General features: G+C 54.0%; 1 protein-coding gene across 1 annotated transcript; it reads left to right on the top strand.

The window, feature by feature from the left end:
* The first annotated feature begins 6,732 nt into the window (after positions 1 to 6,732).
* On the top strand, positions 6,733 to 23,364 carry GATM (glycine amidinotransferase). Its single transcript, XM_078879851.1, has 9 exons — positions 6,733 to 6,942; positions 13,960 to 14,175; positions 14,811 to 15,006; positions 17,765 to 17,955; positions 18,421 to 18,558; positions 19,233 to 19,397; positions 19,707 to 19,770; positions 20,914 to 21,030; positions 22,329 to 23,364. The coding sequence occupies exons 1-9, from the start codon at positions 6,874 to 6,876 to the stop codon at positions 22,439 to 22,441; spliced, it is 1,269 nt and encodes a 422-aa protein (XP_078735977.1). The 5' UTR covers positions 6,733 to 6,873; the 3' UTR covers positions 22,442 to 23,364.
* The last annotated feature ends 2,259 nt before the right edge of the window (positions 23,365 to 25,623 follow it).

Raw genomic sequence — 25,623 nt, forward strand, 5'->3', positions numbered from 1 at the left:
TACAGATACGTCAAAATATAGATTTAGGTAATGACTGCACTGACACGTAAATCAGACGAGGCTGTGTATCGATTGCAGTTGCAAGTGAAGTTGTCATGCGGTTGGCTGACTGATTAAGAGACACTGCCGCAGAATCTCCAGGGCGGCTGACGCGACGGGTCGAGAGGACCCCCCCCCCGTGGTGCTCTGAGTCGACCCTTGGGGGACCCCCCGTGGTGCGAACTGCGCACCTGGAACGTGCGAACGCCGCCACGTGTGCGCGTGCCGGATTCCGAGGTCACTTGTGTCTCGGTCATTATTTTACGACCATTTGTCAATACGCTGCTGGATGAAGGCCATCCATAACTGTAGATGGAGTGGCTGTTAGCCCCGTGGTAATCGCTGTGATTACGGCATTGCCGATATTCTGAAGCTGCCATCGCGGCGGTAAGTATTACTGATGGGGTAGATGTGTGTGCTGTGTTGAACTTCTTTCGCACCGTACATAGCCAACCGTGCTAATCGGAGGTGCGGGTGGGGGGGGGAATAAACTAAACACAAAACGGAGTTCTAAATATATTCATTTTCAATCTACTCGATTTTAAAAGTGCTCCAGTGGCTTGCTAAAATCGGAAGGAAGAGAGTTCCAGACGGACGCAGAAGCGCATTTGAAAGCTGCGCGACGCGGCGACCACCGCCTTTGGTCGATGGCTGAGCCAAAAGCCGCTGCTGCGAGCATGACCACCGGAGCTCGCGTGATGGTTGATGCTCATCGACGAGATCAGCGAGGTTTTGTGTTTCATTTGTGGCACAAAAAAAATGAACCACAAATAGCGAGCGCTTGGCTCACGAATTGTGAGATCGATTTCCGATTTTATGGTAGGAGTTGACTCGATCGTCATCCGTTACGAGCACGTGTGCCTTCATCATCAATCACCACTATCATCATTGCGATCGTTATCACCACCACCACCATCATCATCACCGCCACAATCATCAATCTTAGCGCGGGGAGGCCTTCATCCGTCATTGGATTGACTAAGGGCTGCCCACGTATTCACAATCCCTTTGTGTGTTTGTATCTTCATGCCTAAATAAATACAGCACCCGCAATTTATTTAGCGCGTCCGCTTGCGCCGATCCAGGCAGCCGCTTCATCATTACCGCTCCGTTCGGGTGTGCTGATACCCGCACCAACCCTTCATAGGTGCTAGCTAACATCACTCTGCTCCAACAGTCCGTGAAGATGGGGGGTAAGGGGGTGGCGAATCTTCTTCGTCTTTCTGTTTGTGTGTGGCCCACTGTGACCCTGCGTGTCAATATCGCGCCGCGCAGATCGGCACCCCTACGCCGTCTCGCAGCCCGTGTCACCGCGTGTCACTGTCCCGGGTTGACTCGGGGCACCCCAGCAGGGTCAACACGGCCTGGACACGTGCCTCGCTGCCTTGCCGCGCTCTCTCTCTCTCGTGTCTCGGCACAGCGCGTGACGCTGCGAGCGCGATCCCACCCGCCGCTGCCACGAATCGTTGCTGGCTTTCATTCGATTGGGAGGGGGGAGGGGGGAGAGGAAAACATAAGAGCGACTAATTTCGCCTTTTGGAAATTTGGAATTGAACTTATTTATCTGGGAGAACCGCACCGAGCCGGACGACTCCTTTTCAGGAAGGTCCTGCCGCATACATTTGTTTTTTTGTTAATGCGATATTTTATCCAGTGAATGACGAGTCTTGTGTATATGTGCCGGAGGAAACCTGAGCACCCGGAAAGAAACCACTCATACAAGGGGGAAACATAACTCTATCACCCGTCCAGATGGAAACAGATGGTGATTAGATTGAAACCTAATTGCTTTCGAACTGATTTTTGTGTTCCGTTTGTTATTCTTCCCCCGCAACTCCACTTATTGCGGTTGGCTACGTACGGTGCGAACGATGTTCAATATACAAACACGTGTCGTGACATGGAATGGGTCACTATGGAGCACAGCGCTGGTTGCTGGCAGAGAAAGGGATCTGCAGTTGCAGCAGCCCTGTCTGTCAGCAGGTCACGCGATAAGCAGGGAGAGGGATGTAGGGCAAAGGTGATAGAGGGGTCACGTGAGGTAAGCCCGGAAACCCGCGAGTAGGTTCTAGAAGGGGGCGTGGTCGGGGGCGGAGCCAGGCCACGCCGGGAGGATAAAAGGGGACCCCGGGCGAAGGCTCGGGGCTGTTGCTTGGGGTGGAATCCCCTCGGGCTGCTCGAGTCTTCGTCACCGTCTTCACCTTCTCGGCGTTGTCAGTCAGCCAGTCTGTTGGCTGTCCTGACTGAAGTGTAGTTACCCCTTGTACCCTGTGAAGGCTGTAATAAATAGAGTGCCTCCTACTCCTAGTGTCTCTGAGTGGATCACCACACATGCATTAGTCCACTTGCTCTACTGCTTTCTGGCGAGCCAGGATATGACATCTCGACGCCAACGGGAAGGGAATTTCACAACACTTGTGCGATCCACAAAACCCTCTCCTCCGCAGTGCTGGATTACAGACGCGGTATTGGCTATGCGCACCGATTCTATCACGTTGTGTTCTGTCCTGTTCTGTGTCGTCTGTGCATGCCGTCTGTCTCGTCTGTCTCGGCCTTCTCTAAATCAGCTCAAGGCTCCAGTCAATCACGTGACTTCTATATGGAATCCCCTTTGTGTGGCCTCTTCCTCCCGATCCTCATCTCTCCTGGCCCCGTTTCTCCGTTCCACCCTGATCCTTTTATTTCGCATTCTTTCTCTTCTCTCTTCCCATTTCCGCTCCTTTTCCTTATGTAGTGACATCGCGGATGTCACTGTGTAATGCCGGCCCTAGAGGGGCTCGGTGAGCACTGACTGACAGCGCTGGATGGCACCGCGCTCTGCGTGCAGTGCCGACCCTTACAGGATAAGGTGCGAGAGTGCCGGCCACGGGAATGGGGTTACTATAGGCCGTGGCACTCTGGTTGACCCCAGAGGACACGTGACCAGTTAAGTCTACACAGGGGCCCCAAGTGGGGGCTAGGGGTGGTCACGTGTCAGGGTCGAGATCCTGCTCGAGTATTCTAGAAGTGGTCGTGGCCAAGGGCGAGGCCAGCCACGCCACAGAAGATATACGCCGAGTCCCTGAGAGAGACCGGCTGCTGTTGTTCATCCTGAAGAATCTAAGTTCTACATTCTAAGTCCTACAGAGTCTCCAACACGTGGACATGGACCCAAGCTGGGGTCCGGTCCGTTGTAGCTAGTTTCGGTGGCATTAGTGCAGTTAGCCTGGTGGTCCACCACCATAGGTTGTTATCTTGTTAAGGGGCAGTTACCCCGTGTGCTGTTGGTGTTAATAAATGTGTTGCTTCCAAGAAGTGCGTCTGTGACTCGCCTGTCAAAACAGACACCGCTCCTCCGTGCAGCAGAAGCGCCTTTGTGTGGCCTCTTCCTCCCGATCATCATCTCTCCTGCCTCCGTTTCTCCATTCCACCCTGATCCTTTTATTTCGCATTCTTTCTCTTCTCTCTTCCAATTTCCGCTCCTTTTCCTTAGAATTCCCTGTCCCTAACTTCCCTTCGCGAGGTATGCGACGGGTTAAACAAAAACAACAAAGAGTTGCAAGTTCTGTCTCTCGCTCATTCGTTCCGTCTCCTTTGTTCCATTGTTCTGCCCCGTCATGTTTGTACAGTCTCTCCCACCGGGATATGTCCTCCCCATCTCACCCGTGCTGTCATCTAGTTTGTACTGTCTTCTGTATTCCGAACGTCTCGTCCGTTCAGCCATCTGTAATGGAACATTCAGCTGATCTAAAATTATGACATGAAGCCTGAACAATCTACGCTCGCATCGTGAACGCAACGATCGATTTGCCAAAAATTCTTCGATGCGGACAGCAGCAACCCCACCCCGATGATACCGCTTTCGTAACGCTTACAGAATGAATGTAACACATATCACTTGCAATTATTTCCCACATTCAATCACACTGAGCAATTACTCGCAACAGAAACCTGTTCGGCGGCGCCTAATCCCGTACAGTATTTCAAACAGTCTTCGGTGGAAATTCCACGTTCCCGTGACGGGGACCAGTATGCCCGTTATCAAGTAACGCGACGGCATTGGCTGTGAGTCAAGAGGCCCTCGATGGCGAAAGGGGTAAAAGTGCAGTTGCCTCGCGAGGTGCGGCACACGGGACGGCATGGGACACGTGGTCGTGGTGCGTACAGAAAGATAAACCTGAGGTCACTGACTCCCTCGGGAGAGGGCCCCTTTCTAATCTAGCAGCAGCAGCAACAACAGCAACAACAACAGTAGTAGTAGCAGCAATAGTAGCAGCAGCAGTACCAGTAACAACAGCAGCAGTAACAGCAACAACAGCAGTAGTCGTAGCAGCAGCAGTAGCAACAGCAGTAGTAGCAACAGTTTCAAACAGTCGTTGGAAATTGAACACGTAGGCTTTCGCGACCAATATTATCTCGAATTGTAAAAATGTTGTGGATTTACTCTACAACACACCGGTGTGCTGAAGTAGTTGCTAATTGGCACTTTTTTTGACGTGGCAAACTTCACTAATTGGCTGTGTCGGGAGGTGGCGGGTTTCACGACACATTCATATTTACGCGATCTAACCCCACATTGTGTTTTTTTAAATTAGGAAGTCGTTGACAGCAGTAGCAGCAATGGCAGGAGCATGAGGAGCAGCATAAGCAGAATCATTATCAGTAATAATCGTTGCAGTAGTAGGAGCAGCAGCAGTAGGAGTGGCAATAGGAGCATTCGTAGCAGCATAAGCAGCAACATTAGCAGTGGTAGCAGTAGTAGTAGCAGCAGCATTTGTGGCAATAGCAGGAGTATTAGTAGCAGCAACAGAAGCAGAAGCAGGAGAAACGTTATTAGCAGTTGCAGCAGTAGCGAGGTGTGCATTACGGGTTCTGTCAAAATAGACGTGAGCGTGTAGAGCGGGGTGGTTTTACTTACCGGGCTAAAGTAGGACATTTCTAATTAGGGTAGCGAAGCCGCCGATACATCGCAGCGGTTCAAAGTCTCGGATTCTCCGTGTTGTGCACTGCCATACAATATACCATCGCCATCACCTATCTCCGAAATCTGATAAGTCAACCCCCCCCACCCCCCGTGAGGCTGCACAACTGAATGAATGTACCGCTGGCATAAGAACGCGGAATGTTCACTCCCTGGCAAATGTGCGTTGAAGAATTGGGAGAAAAATGTTTTGTGATACAAGAAAAACATCAGTGGTTCCCTGCGTGGTGCTCATCGACTCTTTGCATCCCTGTGCTATTGGTGGAAATTCCACATTCATATGATGGGGTCCAGTTCATTCACTAGAGGCCTGCTCTAACCACTGCGGCAGCGAGAGGAAATTCCACATTCCCGCGACGAGGGATAGTCTGACCGAGAGAGTGGTGACCATGAGAAGTAAATAAATATACACGTCCACAGTGAGTCGCTAATTCCTTGCAAGTGGAATGACGGATGATTACCTTTCTGGGACAAGATAGTAGTAGGAGGATGATGATGACAGAAATATTTGTGGCGCTTAAGTCTCTTGTCCGCTTTGCCAGGCTCACCTTTATCGGCGCCACTGTTATATTTTCGGTCAGCCAGGTCACTGCCTTGTATATTGTGGGTCGAGTCCAGCGAGAGCAATCAAGACCACGTGCCCGAGGCGATTCAATAGGGTTGCTCTGTCTTTCACTTTTTGCCAAGCCACCCTGCCAGTTTTCACGCAGTAGCGTATCTCTTGGGGATCACGGTGTGCTCACAACTTGTTTTACAGGATGACCCCATTAACCCGACACTCACACCTAAGCCTGCGCGTTCCCGAACACTCACACACCCTTAAATAAGGTACTTTTAGCCTGAGAGATGGCGTCTGCATTCCCAAACAACCCCGACTCCAGGGTGAGGCTGGACTCCGCGAGTCGTGGGCCACCACCACCACCAACACTGGGCAGGCCGGACACCGTCGCCAGAGCAGAGTAAGCGAGCCGGCCCTTCTGACTGCTTCCCAGCACAGGGCTGGCGTCAGAGGCAGACTCCTTCTGCCCCACTTCCCTCCCCTTCTGCCGAAACTCGTTTGCCCTCCCCTGCTCCCCACCGGCTGTCCACTGAAAAAGAAAATCACACGGGGACTGGTAGTTGCAGAGACCCATGGTGCATTACAGAAATATCCTTCTTCGAATATCCGCGCTCTAACCGCACAGTCCTGCCGAGCCGCTACTGAGAGCTACTTGAAGCCAGCAGCTTGGCCGGTTCTTTAGACCACTCCCGTTCACTGCTGGCTGGAGCTCGAGAGCAGAGACGCTTGTCGCTGGGGTCTTTCTTCTTTCACCCTCCCCTATTGTGTGGTGAGGTGGTCCCTATTTATGGGAAGCTGGGCACACTCAATTGCGATTCACACTTTGTTTGCCGCATGCTGCTATAATGTTCAGTGAATTTACAGGTGGACGGACCACCACCCCCCCCCCCCCCATTGGATGTTCCCTTCTTACTTATTTGTACCATGTGACAAAGATGATGACGGTAAAAAATATTGATACGAAGTTACTGATCACCGGGTGAGCGTGAACGCTGCCTAAGCTTAGGTATCCGTGCCTATAAATCTATCTGCTTGTGGGGAGTCGCTGACGGAAGGAATTCCCACCACCCCTTCTATGCAGGGTCCCCCCCCCCGCACCCTTCACCGCCCCCAACCTCCCCTCCACCCCCCACTCTTTATTAAGGTCGCCGTTCCCCGCCCCGCGCCCTCACTTCGGTTCACTCAGCGTCTCTCAACTCACCGTCTCTCTCTCTCTCCCACTCTCATCGCTCTCTCGCTCTCTCCACACGGCGCATCGCTCCCCAGAACCCTCGCTCCAGCATCGGCCCCGGGTCGATCTCCATCCTGCCTCGAGATGCTCAGAGTCAGATGCCTCCGTGGAGGTAGCAGAGGTGCCGAGGCAGCGCATTGCATAGGAACCATGGTAAGAGCAGACGGGGATTCTGGGATAGCGGGTACACAAGGGGGTAGGGGGCACGAGGGGATGTGGGGCACACAGGGATAGGGAGACGCGGTGCGATAGGGGACGCGTGGGGATGTGGAATGATGAGGGGGTAGGGGACACGAGGGGTTAGCGGGTCACACAAGGAGAGTGAACGCGTGAGGATGAAAGACTTGGATTTTAATTCAGCAGCATCCCGTGTATGGCAGGCATGGTCAATATGTGATGCGTAGCATGAAAGTAACATTTGCATGACATATTCATATACGGGCTCGCTGTCAATCTACTGCCGGATGAAGGCCTCCCCGTGCCACGTCGGTCATAAGGGGCTTTTGTTTGACCATACTTCACCACGCTGGTGAGTGCCGGGGTGGTGAAAAGCGACCCCAGCGCCGGGTTCAGATATGCGCCGCCAGTGATGTTAGCCGCGGCTGGGAGTCGAACTTGGTGCAGATGAGTCGAGGGCGCAGCGCGCTCATCAAACACCGACTTGTGGGTTTGCCTGCATGAGGTGTGGACGTATGATGGAGGTGTGTGCTTCGTTCCTGGCATGGTCTTCACGTGGGGCAGGCGTGATCTGGATGTCGGTGGCATGTGCATCCAGTAAGCCGTATGTGTATGACGGTCGGTGCCACCCAGCGTGGCAAATATTAGCAATGCTTTTCATCATATTGTTTTTATCTCTACATCACACCGATGTGTGATAGCAAGCTCAGCGGGGTAGCTTTTTTTAAGAGATAATGTTTCCTTAAATAGGAATCGATAGAGATTATCGCTTTGTGGAAAAAGCCAGCGAGATGAAACATCTACGGGTATATGAGCATACATAAGAAGCGTGTGTGTGTGTCTCTGAAACATACGGTGCATGTCCCTGTCTGTCTGCCCATGGTGGACACTCTCCACGGAGAATACTGTTAGAAATGTCCACCCCATGTGGTGCCGACAATTGGCTCATGGGCTGTGTGGCATCGTGGCCATTAGATACGACGGAAATGGCAGGAATATTGGTAGGATGTGCATGGTAGGGTAGTGGGGTCGTTGCCTGGGGCGTGCGTGGTATGGTCATTATATGACCAGTGCATGGCAGAATCATCAAGTGGGACGTTTCTAAGCAGTCGGTACTGAGCAGCCGTGCATTGGGGAATATTACAGACGCGCATGATTGTTGTGACATTATTATTATTATTCAATGTTGCATTTCGCGCTCAGGAGTCACGTCGTGATGATGAGTGTGCGTGCTCTTGTCAGTCGCGTATGGAATCGCAAGTTGTGGTTGTTTAACGAGACCGGCACTGCCGGTGAGACGCGGAGAGTCGCAAGCCATCCTCCACACTCTGATCGCGTAAGGGGAATGCTGTTGGATAACATCGATGCGGTACTTCACTTGGATGCGTGGTTCTGAGTCCGCTGTCCTTGATCCGTACATGATTCAGTCACCGTACGAGCCATGCACAGCAGACGCGCGTACATGGCTGGGTGCATCGCTACAGATGGGTTTTGACTTTCAACTCAGAGGAGGGGAGCGGTGCCACGTTGGTTCGCACACTCCACGGTGAACCCAGTGAGCCGAGTTCGACTCCCGGCCGCGACTGACATCAGCGGCGCGTAAAATGCGAACCGATCCTGTAGCCCGCCCCTTCAACGTACCCACAATTTGACCAGCGTGGTGAAGTATGGTTGAAACGACTGACATAGTGGATTGACAAATAGGGCTGCGCGTGTCACACGAGGCGAAGCACGGACAACCTGGAAGGCGGCCAGGCGGTGAGACGGCGCCAACAATCGTCCAAGCTCTGCACTCCTCCACATATTAAGATGTTTTCAGACAATTAATGAGCCTAGTTATGTGGGGGAGTGAGTTTTATGAAAAGCGCTATTACTGCAGTGCCGTACCGTGTGCACGCGTGCACTCGCTAGCAGCACTTGCCCCGACAGTCTATAAGAGAGACCCTTGCCGTTGTTTTAAGTTCACCGAGTTTATGTTGTTTAACGAGGTGAGACTTCAAGAGGCCAGAATGACCTCGGGCATGAGTCCGCCAGTCGAAGAGGGGTCTGCGACTACTGCGACTGCTGCTGTGTATAATCCCAATTGAGTCATTTGCGGTGTACTTTTTTCATATTTGGCAAATCTGGACGGTGACGTCGGCACACAATTGCCTACTCTTGCGAATAACGTCAGGGGATCTTTAACGTCCACTCCGAAGCCCACGGCGCGGACTTATCGCGGTGGCTATGACACCACCGCAGTGTTATTCAGGGCGCCCGCCGGATTCGAACCGCGAGCCTCTGCAAGAAGCGGCGGCGAGCGCGCGACCGCTTAGGTCACGACATCAAATTAGAAACACACTCCGCCTGTCTCTTTCTTGAGCGTGCACCTTGCGCGTATGTAGAGCGCGTCCGGGTGGGTACATGCGTACAGCGTGCGTGGGAGCGGTGTGGAGGCTATAGGGGAGAATCTGTGCGCGTGTGGGGAGAGCGGTGGGGCAGCTACTGGCGCACTGCGCTGCGAACCCGGCGACCCTGGTTCCTTTCCCAGCCACGGCGGACATCTGTGGCAAGTTGGATCAGAACCGGTCCAGGCCTTCTTCCCTAGGTCTGATCAGACCCAAATGAGTACCTGACGCGGTGTGTAAAAGCACAGCACTGGGAAGACAAAGGTAGCCGAGCGTGGTGCTGGAACTTGCTCCCTCTTCGCGGTTCCCAACTTAATAGGTGCTCGCAAACAGTTCATGCCCCGACGGTCGATACAGTCTGAGTGGGTAGGGTGGATGGGGTATTTGAGCAGATTTCACTTTCGACAGTTACAGAATTTGGCCCAAGTGATAAATGTGCGGTGGTCGATAGTGGGCACAGAGTAGCGGCCCAAGGAGGGGGACGCGCCAACAGTCTGTCCAATGATTGAGCGACGAAACGAGCTCATGGGCGAGGAAGAATCCCATGGATCTTTGGATCGCACGATCCAAAGACGGCCTGGGGAGGCCTTCATCCAGCAGTGGATTGATCCCGTCCGATGCGATGATGACCGACGTCTTGTAGTCGCGTAGACACACGAACACGCACACGCGTGTACACGCACACGCGTGTACACGTGTAACTGGAGCGCGCACGTGTGCAACGCATTGCACTGAGAATTCCGTGAGCAGGGCGCGTCTTGAGTATCTGCATCGGCCGCATTCCATCCCCTACAGCGACCCCCCCCCCCACACATACATACCGCGTGCTCCCGTTGTGAGAGTCGTTTATTTATCTACCCCCCCCCCCGCTACTTTTTTCTACTTTGATGTCGAACGGTGGTGGTGGTGGTGGCCGGGAGGAAGATGAGGAGGGGAGGGGGAGATCCGAAGGCTGCATATACGTGGGTGGGGGCCTCCTGCCCATTCATCAAACCTCTCACCCCCTCTCTCTTCTGCTGCTGCTGCCAGTACAGCCCCGTTGGAGAGTTTTCTCGCGTGCGTGGATTTTTGTCCGGGCGCATGGGGTTCCCCCGCCACAGGCGGTGACAGTGGGGTTAGTGGGTGGTGAGTGAATGGCCGAGTGTGTGCTTGAGAGGACGTGTGTGATTCAGTGAGTGGGATAGTGAATGGGTGCATGGGTGAGTGGGGGGTGGTGTGTGTGTCCCAGTGAGTGGGTGGGTAGCTTTGTGAGTGGGTGGTTGGGTGGGTGGTTGAGAGGCCGAGTGAGTGATTGGTTGGGTCAGTGGGTGTGTGACTTGCTGAGCAGCGAGTGGCTTTGTGGTTGTACGAGTGGCTGATTACATGCATTGGCTGGGTGATAGTTGGGTGATTGAAATGGGGAATGCATAGGGACTCGGACATGTTTGAGTAACCTGGGGTAAGCCACGGTCTACGAATTCACTGTTCAAACAGGCGCAACGCATGTTCGGGGTGAGAAGGGGGCCAGCGAGATGGGGTAGAGAGAGTGGTCAGAAAGGGGTGGGAGTTGGGGAGTGTGGGAGTGGAGAATTTGTGAAAGTTGTGGAAGAGAGGGAGAGAGGCAGGACAATGGCTTAACTTATCATTGTCTCCCTGAACCCCAGTCTCCTTATCTCCCCGTCTCCCTGAACCCCAGTCTCGCTGAACCCCAGTCTCCCTATCCCTCCGTCTCCATGTACGATCTGTCTCCCTGCACTCTCAAAGGTTCGACCTCCGTGTCCCAGTGTCTCCATTCACTCTTCACTTCGCTGCCCCCACACCCTGTGAACCCTCCGCTACTTCACCGCCCCCCGCTGTGCCTGTGCCCGCGCTGCCTGTTCCCAGCCATCATCGCAGTCGAGGCACAGCTGTCGATCTTCTTCCAAATATGGGGAGAAACTTTCACGGGTTCCCTGCACACGCCTCCTCCTCCTGCTGCAGCACCATCCATCACCCCCCCCCCATTCCTCACCACCTCACACCACCTCCTGCCCCTCTCTCCGTCCTCACCCCCTCCACAACACTATACTCCAACGACTCCCCTCCGCTGCCCCCCTCCCACTTCCATCCTCCTCCTGCACCTCCCTCCACCTCGTATACTCCCCTACACATCTCTCCTCTCCATCCCCAACCTCCCACCTCGATCTCCCCCTCCCGCATCCTCCTCCACCCCTTCTCCTCTGCACCTTCCTCCGGCTCCCACCGTTCTTGCCATCCCCTCTGTCTACGTCTCCCATCTCCTCCATCCCCCCAGTCGCGTGGTCCCAGGCGCGGCGCTCAAATCTCGGTCAAATGTCCGTGGTCACGCGCCCCCCTCCGCACCCTGGGATCCGGCGTCCCCGGGTTTTTTATTTGAACCCGCTGGGGTGAGGCCGAGTGGCACAGTGGGCAGAGCAAGTGTGCATGGCTGTTGGGTGCGCAGGCGGTGGAACTGCACAGGGTCCCTCCGATCTGTGGGCCGGTCGGGTCCAGTCGCGGAAATTTGGTTAAAGGGGGGGGGGGAGTGGGGAGGGGGAGAATTGTATTCCTCGCACGAGGGCCCCGTGCCAAGGTCGTGAGTTTAAATTGTGGCTTGGGGGAGGAAGGGGTCGATAACCCACCATCCTTCCAGGGTGAATAAAATCGTTACCACTTTGCGGCAAGTCAACAGGAGAGAGAGTCGCGGTGCAAGGATACAGGTTGTCCACGCGAAGATTGCTGACCCGCCCATGCTGGGCATGTGTGAAAAAGGGCTTCATAGCTCATCGGATTCCTCCTGCAGTCGAAATAAAGATGCTGATTCTGATACCAGACCAAGTTGGCTTGAGAGGTGCCGCTGCGCGCTGTTGAGCTCTCCGCTGCGTGTTCGGGCCGCACCGCGCGTTGCTCGGCACGATGATGTCCGACGTTTCGCTTCGCGTGCTGGGAGCTTGAATATGCGTCCCTCTGCTGGTACAGCAGAGCATATCATGAACGGTTGGCTAAGCACGGTGCGAAAGAAGTTCAACGCACATACACGCGTGACGGTATCGGTGTTTAGCGTGCATTTGAAACCGTTTCAGATGAATGATTAATTGTGCGATAGATGGAATCTTCATCGAAATAGATTCACGACCGCCTACAATTGGGGCACCACGGTGGCTATGAGATGTTAACTACCTCGCCTGGTATACAGGAGGTCGTGGGTTCGATCCCGACCCTGACACCTGCTGCTGTATATTTGGAGTTTGCATGTTCTCCCCATGGTCGCGTGAATTTTTCTTTGGGTCACATTTATAAACATGCGTTCAGAGTATTTGGCTGCTATACATTTCCAGATGACAAGCCACTTCATTGGGCTATCATTGGTGGCCAGGTCGCTTCTGAAAAAGGTATATATAGCTCAGTGGGTCCTTACCTGGTAAAATAAGAATACATTATAGTTAAAAAAATAGTTAGTAGTTTTAGTTTTAAATAGCGTATTTACTGTAAACATCTGTTACAGTCCACGTGTGCATCCTGTGAAGTAGATTTGAACATTAAATTTGATGTATGGATGCTCCGTAATAAATATTGATTTAAAAGATCAGAGTGAATTCCTGACCATATGTGCATTGAGGCCGTGCCCATCTCCTGCTGACAGCCCTGGGACGGCGGTGGAAACTCCACATTAGTATGGCGGTGCGCTAATATTCTCATTGGACTTCCTCACGACCCCAGACGGGCTGAGACAACCCCCAACCAGGGTTTGAACCTGCAACTTTCTGATTGCGAGCCGTTCACTTTGCCATTGAACCACCCGGCCAATATATTGATTACCCATGAGAAAAGCCACCATATCCGATGGGATAACATTAAAACATCCGGACAGACCTACTTGCTGTACTGCCATCATCTGGCCACTTTGCAGTCCAGCGGGTTTGGAGTTTGACAGCACACGATGGTTGTCGCTTGATCCATCAAACCTCCCCCCTCACCCACCCTCCACATATGCAGTCCAGCAACCTGGATATGGGTTTGATAGAGATGCGACCCCCACACGGCAACAGGGAAGCAATACGACGACATGGAGACTGACGACCCATCTGTGAGGGTGATTTCCCCATCGTAATTAAAATAAATTGGTCAAACATCCCAATGCAGGACCCTCAGAAAAGAGAGTCTTACGATTCCGTGAGATTCTGGTGGATAAATAAAGGTCGTTCACTTTCAGGGATTGATTTCTCACCGAATGCGTTTCTCCGTGTCACTGGCGGCACGTGTCTCGTAGCCTCGGCCAGAGTCGAGGGGCATCACTCGACGTGGTGTGCTCGGGGGTCGGAAATATTCTGTGTCGCTGACCAAGACAGATCCGGCCGAAATGAATATCTAATTATTATTTGTATTATTGTTAATTGACCATTCGTCACCGCGTTCGTCTGGCCGGTCTGACTTCAAGGATTTCCACCGTTCCGCGACCCACAAACCCCACGCAACCGAAGCCGCTCGATTTACGCTCACGAGGTTGGTGTCACCGTGGCCCCGTGGCCACGTCTGGCCAGGAGGGAACTTGAACTTGGTTCGTTTTTGGCGCAACGTTTTTGCGGCCAACTCGTGCGCTCGTGTCCCTCCCCCCCCCCACCACCACCAGGCGCGCAGGGCGCTGGCCGGCTGGGTGCCGCGAGCCCTGCAGAGCACCCAGGTGGCGCCGTCTCCCACGCTGGCGACGCAGGGGCCCCCCGACGCGCCCAGCTCCGTGCCCGCCGACTGCCCCGTCTCCTCGTTCAACGAGTGGGACCCCCTGGAGGAGGTGATCGTGGGGCGCGCCGAGAACGCCTGCGTGCCGCCCTTCACCGTCGAAGTGAAGGTGCGTGACGTGCCCAGCCATGCCCTGTCTTCCCCCACCTCCCCCCCTCTTGCCATGCCCCTCGCCCCTCTCGCGTTCCGCTGCCGAAATAACTCTGCGTGCCCCTGCGGAGGCGTGGAGATGGAGCGCGGCAGATGTAGGGCGGGATGGAATCGTGAAGGAAGCCGAGGTAGGGGTAAGGTTAGGAGTAGCGTTACAGCGAGCATTAGGGTCTGAATTACCACTGTGGTCGGGGTCTAGGGCTGGTCTGCGATTGGCTCCTTTTATCGAGTGTTAGGAGCAGTGCTACTGTAGCAAGGGCTGTGGTGCAGTGAGGTGAGATAGGATTAGGTCTATAGGGCGAGTGTGGTTGGGGTTGGTGGTGTGGTTAGGATTAGTGGTTAGTGTGGTTAGGATTAGTGGTTAGGGTGTTCGAGGGAACCCATGTTTGTCAGAGGCAGCAGCAGCAGAAACCACTCTTCATCATCTTCATTATTATTATTATACTTTATGTTAATCTTTGTAATCGTTTTCGTAACTTTGGTGACCCGAGTCCCTCTCGTGGACGAGACTCATCCTGGAACTCGACCCCGTGTCGCCCATCTCTCGCTCCCCCTTCTTCCTGCCCCCCTCACCTGCCTCCCCCCCCCCCCAAGGCGAACACCTATGAGAAGTACTGGCAGTTTTACCAGAAGCAGGGGGGGCTGCCGTTCCCCGAGGCCCACGTGAAGAAGGCGGTGGCCGAGGTGGAGGAGCTGTGCACCGTGCTGCGTGGGGAGGGGGTCACCGTGCAGAGGCCGGAGCCCCTCGACTGGGCCCTCAATTACACCACCCCCGACTTCAACTCCACGGGTACCGCGTCCACCGTCGTAGCTTCTTGTTGTTGTTTTTGTCGTTTAGCTTTTGGCTGAGCCATCGAACAAACACGGGCACCGGCCTCGCGCGCTTTCAGGTGCACTTCAGCGGACGCCTTGAAAGCACTTCCTTTCGAGATTGAAACAACTAATTTCTTTAGGACTGGTTTTGTATTGAGTTTGTTGTCCTTTCTTTCCCACGCCTCCAATTAACATGGGTGGCTACGTACGCTGCGAAAGAAGTTCAACATACATACGTACATACATCTGTCCCAATTTAGCAGGAGGTCGTGAGTTCGATCCCGATCCTCACGTCTGTAGTTTGCTCGTTTCTCTCTCCATTATCGCGTAGATTTTTCTCCGGGTCCTCCAGTATTTCCCTCCACATTTAGTAACAACATGCGTTTAGAGTTGTTGGCTGCCCTACATTTCTACATGTCATAAGACGCTTAATTTGGCTCTCATTTGTGACAGCCAAGTCGCTTCTGAAAAAGAGCTGTACAGTAGCTCAGTGGGCCTTAGCTGATCAAATAAAAGTTGTTTAAAAGTTTAGTTTGATTTCGATTTAAAGCTTTCGTGACTGCAGGGATTCATCTTCTTGGTTCTTTTGGTAAAGTCACGTAGAAGGGAAGTAATAAAATAATAAAAATAAAACATAATAAAATAATTTTCACGACGTTTCAGCCGTAACGCAAGCAGTCCTCTGCTTGCGTTATTTTATTATGTTTTATTTTTATTATTTTATTACTTCCCTTCTACGTGACTTTACCGAAAGAACCAAGTTTAGTTTGAGTTTCACTGCACCACGAACCGGGCCGCCTGAATTAGATTGCCAACCACGGCCTCTTCTTTACCAACACACACACTGACCAGCATGGTGAAGTATGGTCAAACCGGCATCTTTAGAGAGCCCTTCATAAGGGAGTGGATTATTTATTTTAACAAATATTTTTGTATTTGCCCAGGAAATGCCTCGCTTGAGTCTCAAGACTCCAGAAGGATCCTGCATTGGGATGCTTGACCAATCCCATTAAAGGGGCCTTTGGCTTCGTGTGGCTCTGGCAGTATTGGGTTTTGTTTTGGTAAGAAGCGCCCAAACCTCTGCACACAGCGGGGCCCAAGAGAGCGTCTTCCGCTTGTAGAACTCAAAAATAGAGAACACACATTGAAATTCAAAAATATATACAATTATATATTTTCACCAATCACATTTTGCACGTGCGCAGCCGTGGGCAAAACCACCCAGCACCTCTGAAGTCACGCCAACAGCGGGTCACCCACACGCGATGCCACGGACAGACCGTCCTCGGCCATAATATCGTGGAATGTTCCACCACCACCGATGACTGACAACGAACAACATGGCCACATCGCTCCCCGCCCACTCTTCTCGCCCCCCCCCCCCACGACCACCTCCGTGATGTTCGAGGCACCTCCTGGTCCTCCGCCCTGCCCCAGTGTGGCACAGAACAACGGGTGGGGGGGGGCCGGGGTGAGAGCGCGCGTCAGCCACAGGGGGGCGCTGTGAGTACCGCGGTGGGCGGGCGGGGGGTGAGGGGCGGGGGGGCGGGGGGCTCGTGGGGGCGGGGCGAGGGCGACAGCGGCGGTGCCAGCCAATGGACTTGGGCTGAACGATTAATCGATTTCAAGTCGAAATCGCAATTGGAAACAATGCGATTAGCAAGTCGCAAAGGCTGCGATTTTTTTGCGATTTGAAAAGTCCTATTATTTTCTTATTGGAATTGTTTTATTTTTTATTATTATAATATTTTTTATTTAACTTAAGAATTGTTCTATGTTTTATTGTTCTATTTAAATTAATTTTTTTAAATAAATACATGTTGAAAGCAATTCATATCTTTTAAGTTCCCATCCTTGCATTGGAATATATAGAGCAGTTCATATTTTGATGGTGGTATCATGTGGTAATGCTCCATCACATGTTTTAAATCTATTACACAGTGAATATTGAACTGAAGCTTGACTTAAAAAATTGTAATCGCAAATCAAATCGCAATATCTGTCAGAAAAATCGCAATTAAACATTCACCACCAAATCGTTCAGCCCTACAATGGACCGCGTTGCGAACAACCGCGGAAATCCGACGACCGCTCTCCGGCGGACTGAGCAGCAATAGTCGCGGCACTCCCGACGCGATCGCGTGGCTCACGGACTTTAACGTGTGACTTGCACACACTTGCACACACTTGCACACACTTGCACACACGCTGGAGAGAGCGGCGGTACCTGTCCAGTCGCATCGCGCGAGGGATATCAGTGCGGGCGTTGTGTTCGGCTCACGAGCTCCGCTCCACTGCTCGCTCGCCCGCTCATCGCTTTGCCCCCCCCCCCCGGCCCCATCTGCGGCACGTGGCTCATCACTCGGCGTTTCCCGCCGATGGCGTCGAGTCTGCGAAGGAGGGGACGGCGCTCCCACCGCGGTCGCTGTCGTACTCCAGTGGCCGGCGAAGCGGGCGGGCTTGGCAGAAAGGGGATGCAATGGGGGGGGGGGGGGGTATCGCTGTACAAATTCTCCCTTCCCCCCCCCCACCGTCTCTCCGTAGCCCGGTGCCTCGCCCCCCCCCTCCGGGCCCCTCCGTCCCGTGATCCCGGGCTGCGGTTGCACCGCCTGCGCACACCATGGCCAAGCCGCCGTCTACACCCTCGCCGCTCCCGTGTAACCCCGGGCTGTCCGACAGTGACCTTGACCCCCCCACCCCCCACCCCATGCCTCTCCCTTGCCCAATGCCCCCAGGGATGTACGCTGCCATGCCCCGGGACATCCTGCTGGTGGTCGGGAACGAGATCATCGAGGCCCCCATGGCGTGGAGGGCGCGGTTCTTCGAGTACCGCGCGTACCGCCCGCTCATCAAGGAGTACTTCAAGCGCGGAGCCAAGTGGACCACGGCGCCCAAGCCACAGATGGCCAACGAGCTCTATGACCAGGTGAGCCGAGAGGTGACCAGGTGAGCGAGCAGGTGGTGCAGGTGTGTGACCAGGTGGGCAGGTGTGGCCAGGTGAGTGAGCAGGTGAGCGAGCAGGTGAGCAGGTGTGTGAGCAGGTGTGTAGCCAGGTGAGCGAGCATGGTAGGTAGGTGTGTGGCCAGGTATTTAAGCAGGGATGTAGGTGATGAGGTGGCGAACAGTTGAGGTCAGCAGATCAACATCTAGACGACCGCGTGTGCGAGCAGGTGAGGTGTGCCACCAGGCGAGGTATAGGATCAGGTGAGCGGCTGTACCACGAGGCGAGATGGTGTGTGCCCAGGTGAACAGGAAATCCGCGCGGCCATGCAACAAGCTGACCAATCAATATATTTTTTATTATATGTACAGTATAGGACATGGTTGTCCTGGCCTGCACCCCATCCCTCCTCACTCAATCACCTCCGCCCCCCCCCCCCCCCCGGTGCAGGACTACCCGATCCGCACGGTGGAGGACCGCCACAAGTTGGCGGCGCAGGGGAAGTTCGTCACCACGGAGTTCGAGCCTTGCTTCGACGCCGCCGACTTCATCCGCGCCGGCCGCGACATCTTCGTGCAGCGCAGCCAGGTGACCCCCCCCCCCGATCCCCCCTGACCCCCCCAAATTCCCCTGACCCCCCCAGATACCCCAGACCCCCAGATCGTCATGCTCTCCCCGGTTCCCCCCCCCTACCCTCCGATCACCCTCTTTATCTCTTGCTCTCTTGCTCTAGTGCTCTCCCTGTTCTGCTTGCCATCTCTGACCCCCCCACCCCCAGATCCTCCAGTTCCTCCCTGCTCCCCCGATCACCCTCTTCTTCCTTTTCTCAATCCATTCCTAAAATGTCATCGTGCAATCGCGAGCGAGGTGGCGGTTGGGGTCTGGTGGTGGGTGGTTCGTTCCGTGCAGAGCCATGGCTGAAATATTCCTCCCTATTTACTACTAAACTTGTTTTTGTTCTAGATTTGAAGCTTTCGTGACTGCGAGGATTCATATTCTTAGGTTTTTTCGGTAAAGTCGTGATTTTTATTGTTTATTTTGACCAGGAAAGGCGCACAGAAGCGACCTGGCGATCACACATAGCTTAATGAAGGTGGTTTATCACGCGGAAATTCATTCACAGCAGTCAAATACTCTGAACGTGTGACGTTGATTATAAATGTGGAGGGAAAAACTGGCGTCAGAGTCTGGATCGAACCCACGACCTCCTGCATACTAGGCGAGGGAGTTAACACCTCGCCCCCCCTCCGCTCGTCACTCAGGTCACCAACTACTTTGGGATCGAGTGGATGCGCCGGCACCTGGCGCCCACGTACCGCGTGCACACCATCTCCTTCAAGGACCCCAACCCCATGCACATCGACGCCACCTTCAACATCATCGGCCCGGGCCTCGTGCTCTCCAACCCGGACCGGCCCTGCCTGCAGGTGGGGAGCGGGGGGGGGCACATAGGTGGATGGACACAAAGATGAGTGAACACACCGATGGGTGGAAGGATGAGCAGATAGGTAGGTGGGTGAGCGGATGAATGGGTGGATAAGTGAGCAGATGGACGGATGAGTGGGTGGATGGCAGAGTGGATAAGCAGAGCGTGAGGATGAGAGAGTGGATGAGAATGTGGATAAGTGGAATAGCGGGCAGACGAGAATGGGTGGATGACTGGGCAGACGGATCGATGCGTGGGTGGACGAGTTGGGTGGACGACAAAGGTGAGGTGGATGTGCCTGTCCCCGCAGATCGACACGTTCAAGAGAGCCGGGTGGACGGTGGTGACTCCACCAACTCCGCTCATCCCTGACGGTACGGATCCCCGGCGCTCGCTCAGACTCTGAATGTTTTTTTTGTGCCGGGAATACGCGGTGCGCGTGAACGCGTGGAGAGGCGGCGCTGCGATCCCAGCGAGTTCAATTCCTGGCCACGGCCAACGTCAGTGGCACGTGTTATCCGAACCTGAACTGGGCCTCGTCTAGGTCGACTCAGACTAACAGACCGGCAGGGAGGCGGCAGCCACGCGGCGAGTCGGCGCCAACATTTGGCTGAGCTCCTTATTCCTCCATATCAAGGCCGTAGCCATGGAGTCAACATTGGGGGGGACCAAATCTTCCAGGCTGTCTGGGGGTCCCAACCAAGAAAAATATCTAAATTTGAAAACTCATTTCCTGCCTAAAATATTTAAAAAAATTCACTAACACATGGGATGGACTTTAATTTTTTACAATAATGTCGAATAGTGTATTGTATTACATTGATGTTTTTACTTTTTTTTTACCATTTCTTCTTTCATTGTAAATAATGGCAGAGATTAGGGATTAATAAAGTACAACCATAACCACAATCATATAAACAGAAATCTATGCATTGATTTATATGAAGACAAGTCCAGATATTGTGGCCAAAGTTTAGCAAATTGTTATTTTTATTTACATAGCATAGCAATACATTTTTATAGCAATATATTGGGGGGACATTTTGAGCATATTTGAATATTGGGGGGGGGGGATGTGTCGTCGTCCCCCCAATATATATTATAATTACGGCCTTGCTCCATATACGAAGGTGTTGTCGGCCAATTGATGAGTGTTTCCATGTGCGAGGAAACCGGACTGCCCGGAGAAAACCTACACACGTGAGGGGGCAACACTCGATCCCATACAAACGAAACAGATGAGAGTCCACATTTTTTGCCGTACCGACTTCTCCCAGCGAGCCAGAGCACAGCTGACTCCTCGTGGCCCACCGGAAGGGAGTTTCCCAACATTTCTGGGATCCACCAAAAACCCCTCGCCTCCACACTTCTGGACTCGAGGCGTCGTGCGGAGTCACCCACCGGTGGCGCTAACGTCGCTCTGGAGAGCACGGAGACAAGGGCACCGTGCCCTGGCCCTCTCCCCTGGTGTTCACCTCCCCTCCCTCGGTTGTGCCTGTGCGTGGCGCGCACCGTAGACCACCCGCTGTGGATGTCCTCCAAGTGGCTGTCCATGAACGTGCTGATGCTGGACGAGAAACGCGTCCTGGTGGAGGCGGCTGAGACCTCCATCCAGAAGATGTTCTTGAACCTCGGTGAGCGCAAGAGCGATGACGTGTTTTGTTGCCTTTATTTCGTCGCTGGAAAATATTTCGCCGGGAATTTAAGTATCCCATCGCGTTGGCTCCTGGAGCACAGGCGGTCGCTGTTACGCACACACGACGACTACGATGACGATGATGATGATGACCGAGATGATGAAGATGGTGATTAGGGAGGATAATGTCGAAGATAATGACCAAGATGTTGAAGAGTCTATTTTTGGCAATATGTTCAGATGTTGAAGTTATTAATGACTGATGATTATGGGGAAAGGGAGGGTTGAGTGGGGGCATCGTCACAAAGCATCGTTTGTTAGAGTGGAGAGCGTGTGAGAGGGGAGAGGTAGGAGAGTGCGTGGAGGGGAGTAGAGGGAGATGAGAGAGGAGAGAGGTAGGAGAGTGTGGAGAGGAGTAGAGTGCGATGAGAGGGGAGAGAGGTAGGAGAGTGTGGAGGGGAGTAGAGTGAGATGAGAGGGGAGAGAGGTAGGAGAGTGTGGAGGGGAGTAGAGTGAGATGAGAGGGGAGAGAGGTAGGAGAGTGTGGAGGGGAGTAGAGTGAGATGAGAGGGGGGAGAGGTAGGAGAGTGTGGAGGGGAGTAGAGTGAGATGAAAGGGGAGAGAGGTAGGAGAGTGTGGAGGGGGAGTAGAGTGAGATGAGAGGGGAGAGAGGTAGGAGAGTGTGGAGGGGAGTAGAGTGAGATGACAGGGGAGAGGTGGGAGAGTGCGTGGAGGGGAGTAGAGTGAGATGAGAGGGGAGAGAGGTAAGAGAGTGTGGAGGGGAGTAGAGTGAGATGAGAGGGGGGAGAGTTAGGAGAGTGTGGAGGGGAGTAGAGTGAGATGACAGGGGAGAGGTGGGAGAGTGCGTGGAGGGGAGTAGAGTGAGATGAGAGGGGGGAGAGTTAGGAGAGTGTGGAGGGGAGTAGAGTGAGATGACAGGGGAGAGGTGGGAGAGTGCGTGGAGGGGAGTAGAGTGAGATGAGAGGGGAGAGGCAGGAGAGTTCTTGGAAGGGAGTAGAGTGAGATGAGAGGGGAGAGGTAGGAGAGTGCGTGGAGGGGAGTAGAGTGAGATGAGAGGTAGGAGAGTGCGTGGAGAGGATTAGAGTGAGATGAGAGGTAGGAGAGTGCGTGGAGGGGAGTAGAGAGGGGGGATGCAGGTAGGGACGAGGCCATCAATGATCCTGGATGTGATCTTGAATTAATTCAGGATTGATTTTGGAGCCAATTGCGAGGTTGACAATGTTCGTCACTCTCCTCCTCATTCTTTATTACCTCCTCCTACTCCTCCCTGTGCAGGCATCACTCCAGTGAAGGTGAACATTCGTCATGCCAACTCGCTGGGCGGTGGATTCCACTGCTGGACGAGCGACGTTCGCCGCCGTGGAACCCTGCAGTCCTACCTGGACTAGCGCCCCGCACACTCCCCGCACACACACACACACCTGTGTCACGAACCAACCCGTCAATCACATCTCCATTTAACTCACCTGCATAACACACCTGACAAACACACTCACCTGTGTCAGGCCCATAACCATATAACTCCCGCATAGCATCTGTCACACTCACCTGTGTCAGGCCCATGACCGTATAACTCCCGCATAACACACCTGTCACGTGTATGATGAACACCTGTGTAAAGTATAACACTACCACACACGTGTGACTCACACACACACACCTGTATTGTTCCGAACAGTAGACTCTGTTTCAGCTGAGCAGGGGATTGTTGGGCATTGTGCGTCACGCTGACCGGGGCGAGACAGAGACAATGCCCCTTCAATATTTTACCTCGAATGTATTTTCTATGCACGCACTATATATAAAGACAAAGATTCCTCGTATAGCCTCAACAGACTGTTGGGGGCAAGTGCTGTTAGTGAGCACCTATGAAGGCCGGCACGGCACACGCGGGGTGGTTGGCAAACATCACGCCCGGCCGCCTTTGTCTCCCCAGTGGTGATGTTTACACAAAAACACCAGGTACTCATTTGAGGCTGAGTCAACCTAGGGGAGGACCGGGACCGGTTTAGATAATCCGTCACTGGTGCTGGCCGTGAGCGGTAATCGATCTCGGGTCGCCGGGTTCGTATCGCAGCGCAGCGCTACCCGCTGCACTACCGCACCGCACTATGCATCGATGCGCGCAGCATCTACACACACACACCACGCCACCACCACCACCACCACGAGGCCACACACCGGAACCACCACACACTGTGTCACTGGTGAACCTGCTGCTGCTGCAGCTGCTGTGGTCGTCAGGCACAGAGTGGAATTTTGTAGAAATGACCCTGACGGCAGCGTCTCGCTGGCCAAATTACATTCTTACCGCAAGAACAAAGGCGACGTGTCCGTGTGTGGTTTTTGTTGTTGTTTGTGTTGCCGGTTAATAATGACGTTTAACAAGCGTAGTCGTCGTCCGTGCAAACTGTGTCGCTCACAATCGCCGGGGAAGCCACGGGCGTGAGTGGTAAGACAACAACAGCAGCAGCAGCAGCCAGACGGTGGTGAGCCAGGGCTATCAACAGTTTCCCGAGCTCTGCGTTCCTTCACCATATTAAGATGCTTTGAGAAAATCAGTAATGAGTTTGCATCCATGCAGAAAAGTGGGTAGCGCTTACACACGCCACACACAAAGATGCCCGAGTCGGGAATCGAACCCATGCGTCCTTGCTGCCAGGCACGAGTGGTCACCACGTGTGATGCGGGGCCGGGACGGTGCCTTGATTAATGCCATCCACACATCTCTTGCCTTCATCTGAAGGGGCAAAGTGTGGGTAGTCGCTCCCCGTCCAGGACGTGTGGCCAGCGTGGAAGAGGAGGCCAAAGGCCCCCCGCTCTAGAGCAGCCTCTCGAGGCGGAGTCCCCGTCCGCCAGCAGTGGCGCGAGTGAGCACTTGCAGTGGCTGCGCCTTTGCCACACTAACCCCGATTCGCTCGTGACAACAGCGCCTCCTGCAGCCTGGGCTCGTGGTGGAGACGGGAGGTAAAGGAAAGGTCCCTCGTGCAGTCTTAACAGACTGCTAGGGCAAGTGCTGTTAGCGAGTAGCACCTATGAAGGCCGGCACGGCACACGACGGGGTGGGTGGCCAGCACCACGCCTTTGTCTCCCGAGTCGAGTAGCGACGTTTCCGCATCGCACCAAGTACTAACTTGAGGCCGAGTCGACCTAGGAGAGGCCCAGGACCGGTTCAGATGACCCGTCACTGGTGTTGACCGTGAGCGGGAATCGAACCCGGGTTGCGCTGCCACTCGCCCACCCCGTAGGCCTTGACACACGCTCGCTGCGCCGACGACGTTTCGCGGCACGTGGCTCAGGGTGTCGCTCTTCTCCCGTCGCGCGGCTCATGTTGGCGGAGCAACAGCTGCGACATTCCCGTCCAAGTGGTTCGTGAGCGAGCCGCTCTGCGCTCGGGAGCACAGCGGGGCGCGGGGCGCCGTCGTCGCTGCGAGGATTGCGCGCATCGCCTTCCTGCACCCTCGTCCATAATAAAGGGGCTTTTCGTTTGTTAGATCGCGTAAATATATAAATGTCGGTAAAACCCGCCACCACCCGACACAGCCAACTAGTAAGGGTTGTCACGTAAACAGAACGTGGCCAATTCGTCACTAGTACAGCACTAACCGGTGTGTTGGAGAGCCAAGCCGCAACATTTACAATCTGAGTACGACGTTTCGCCAGTAATTACAACCGGCTTCATCAGGCGACAGCCAGTCGCGAAAGCCCACGTGTTCAACTGCACCCTCGTGTCTGTGGCTCAGGCCACTGATCGGGGCCGTTGCACGCGCCGTGGTTCCGCTCTTGGGTGGCCCACCACAGTCTCCGCACACCGCCAGAGATGTTGTTGTTGTTGTTGTTTGTTGTTGTTGTTTAAACTTTCGAACAGAGTCGGCGGCGGCGACGCGGGAGATCTCTCCCTGCCTGCGATCTCCCGCAAAGCTCCTGGGGCCACAACCTCCTGAACCGCAGCCGTTGCACAACCCATGGCAGCAGCAAGCAGCGTATGATGAGGATATTGTGATGATGATGATGCACGGCATGCAAGGGGATATCCAGTGACAGGTGGCACGTCTCAGGTGAGCGTCTCCGGATTGCCGATCGACTTCATGGGGAGGCAGCGCGCGCTGATGAGGGGGCACAGAGGTCTCGGCTGTCACGTGGGAAGAGTCTGCAGTCGTGTGCCCCCCCACCCCCCACTGGGTTGGCCACTTAGATTTTAGTGGGAGGCCTGAAATGCTAGAGTCTCGTGTTCACCCCCCGCCGCCCCTCCCCCAACTCAGTGACTACTCGACTTCGGTGAAGAAGAGCTTTATAGCTCATCGGATTCCTCCGGCACAAATCGAGATTCTGATTCAGTCCCTTACCACCAGAGCCGGGTTAAGGCGCGGGGCTTTAGGGGCTGCAACCCAGGGGCATCCGACAGCTGGAGGCCCTCCAGAGATGAAGTTAAAAGTGATTTAATTTGTGAATTCTGATTTCTATTTGTTGTTAGCCTTGTAAAAATACAATTTAATTTTTCTTTAGCTTTGTTTTCCTTTTAAAAATATCACTGGGGGGGGGGGGGGGGGGGGCTCACAGTAGCTGTAGC

This window comes from Lampetra fluviatilis, chromosome 3, assembly GCF_964198595.1.
Source record: "Lampetra fluviatilis chromosome 3, kcLamFluv1.1, whole genome shotgun sequence".
Taxonomy (NCBI): domain Eukaryota; kingdom Metazoa; phylum Chordata; class Hyperoartia; order Petromyzontiformes; family Petromyzontidae; genus Lampetra; species Lampetra fluviatilis.

What these genes read in the sequence shown, in the direction of transcription:
- GATM (XM_078879851.1), top strand. Translation starts at nt 6,874, where the DNA reads ATGCTCAGAGTCAGATGCCTCCGTGGAGGTAGCAGAGGTGCCGAGGCA. An exon ending in CGCATTGCATAGGAACCATG is followed by an intron (nt 6,943 to 13,959) that starts GTAAGAGCAGAC and finishes CACCACCACCAG; the next exon opens with GCGCGCAGGGCGCTGGCCGG. An exon ending in CGGACCGGCCCTGCCTGCAG is followed by an intron (nt 19,398 to 19,706) that starts GTGGGGAGCGGG and finishes CTGTCCCCGCAG; the next exon opens with ATCGACACGTTCAAGAGAGC.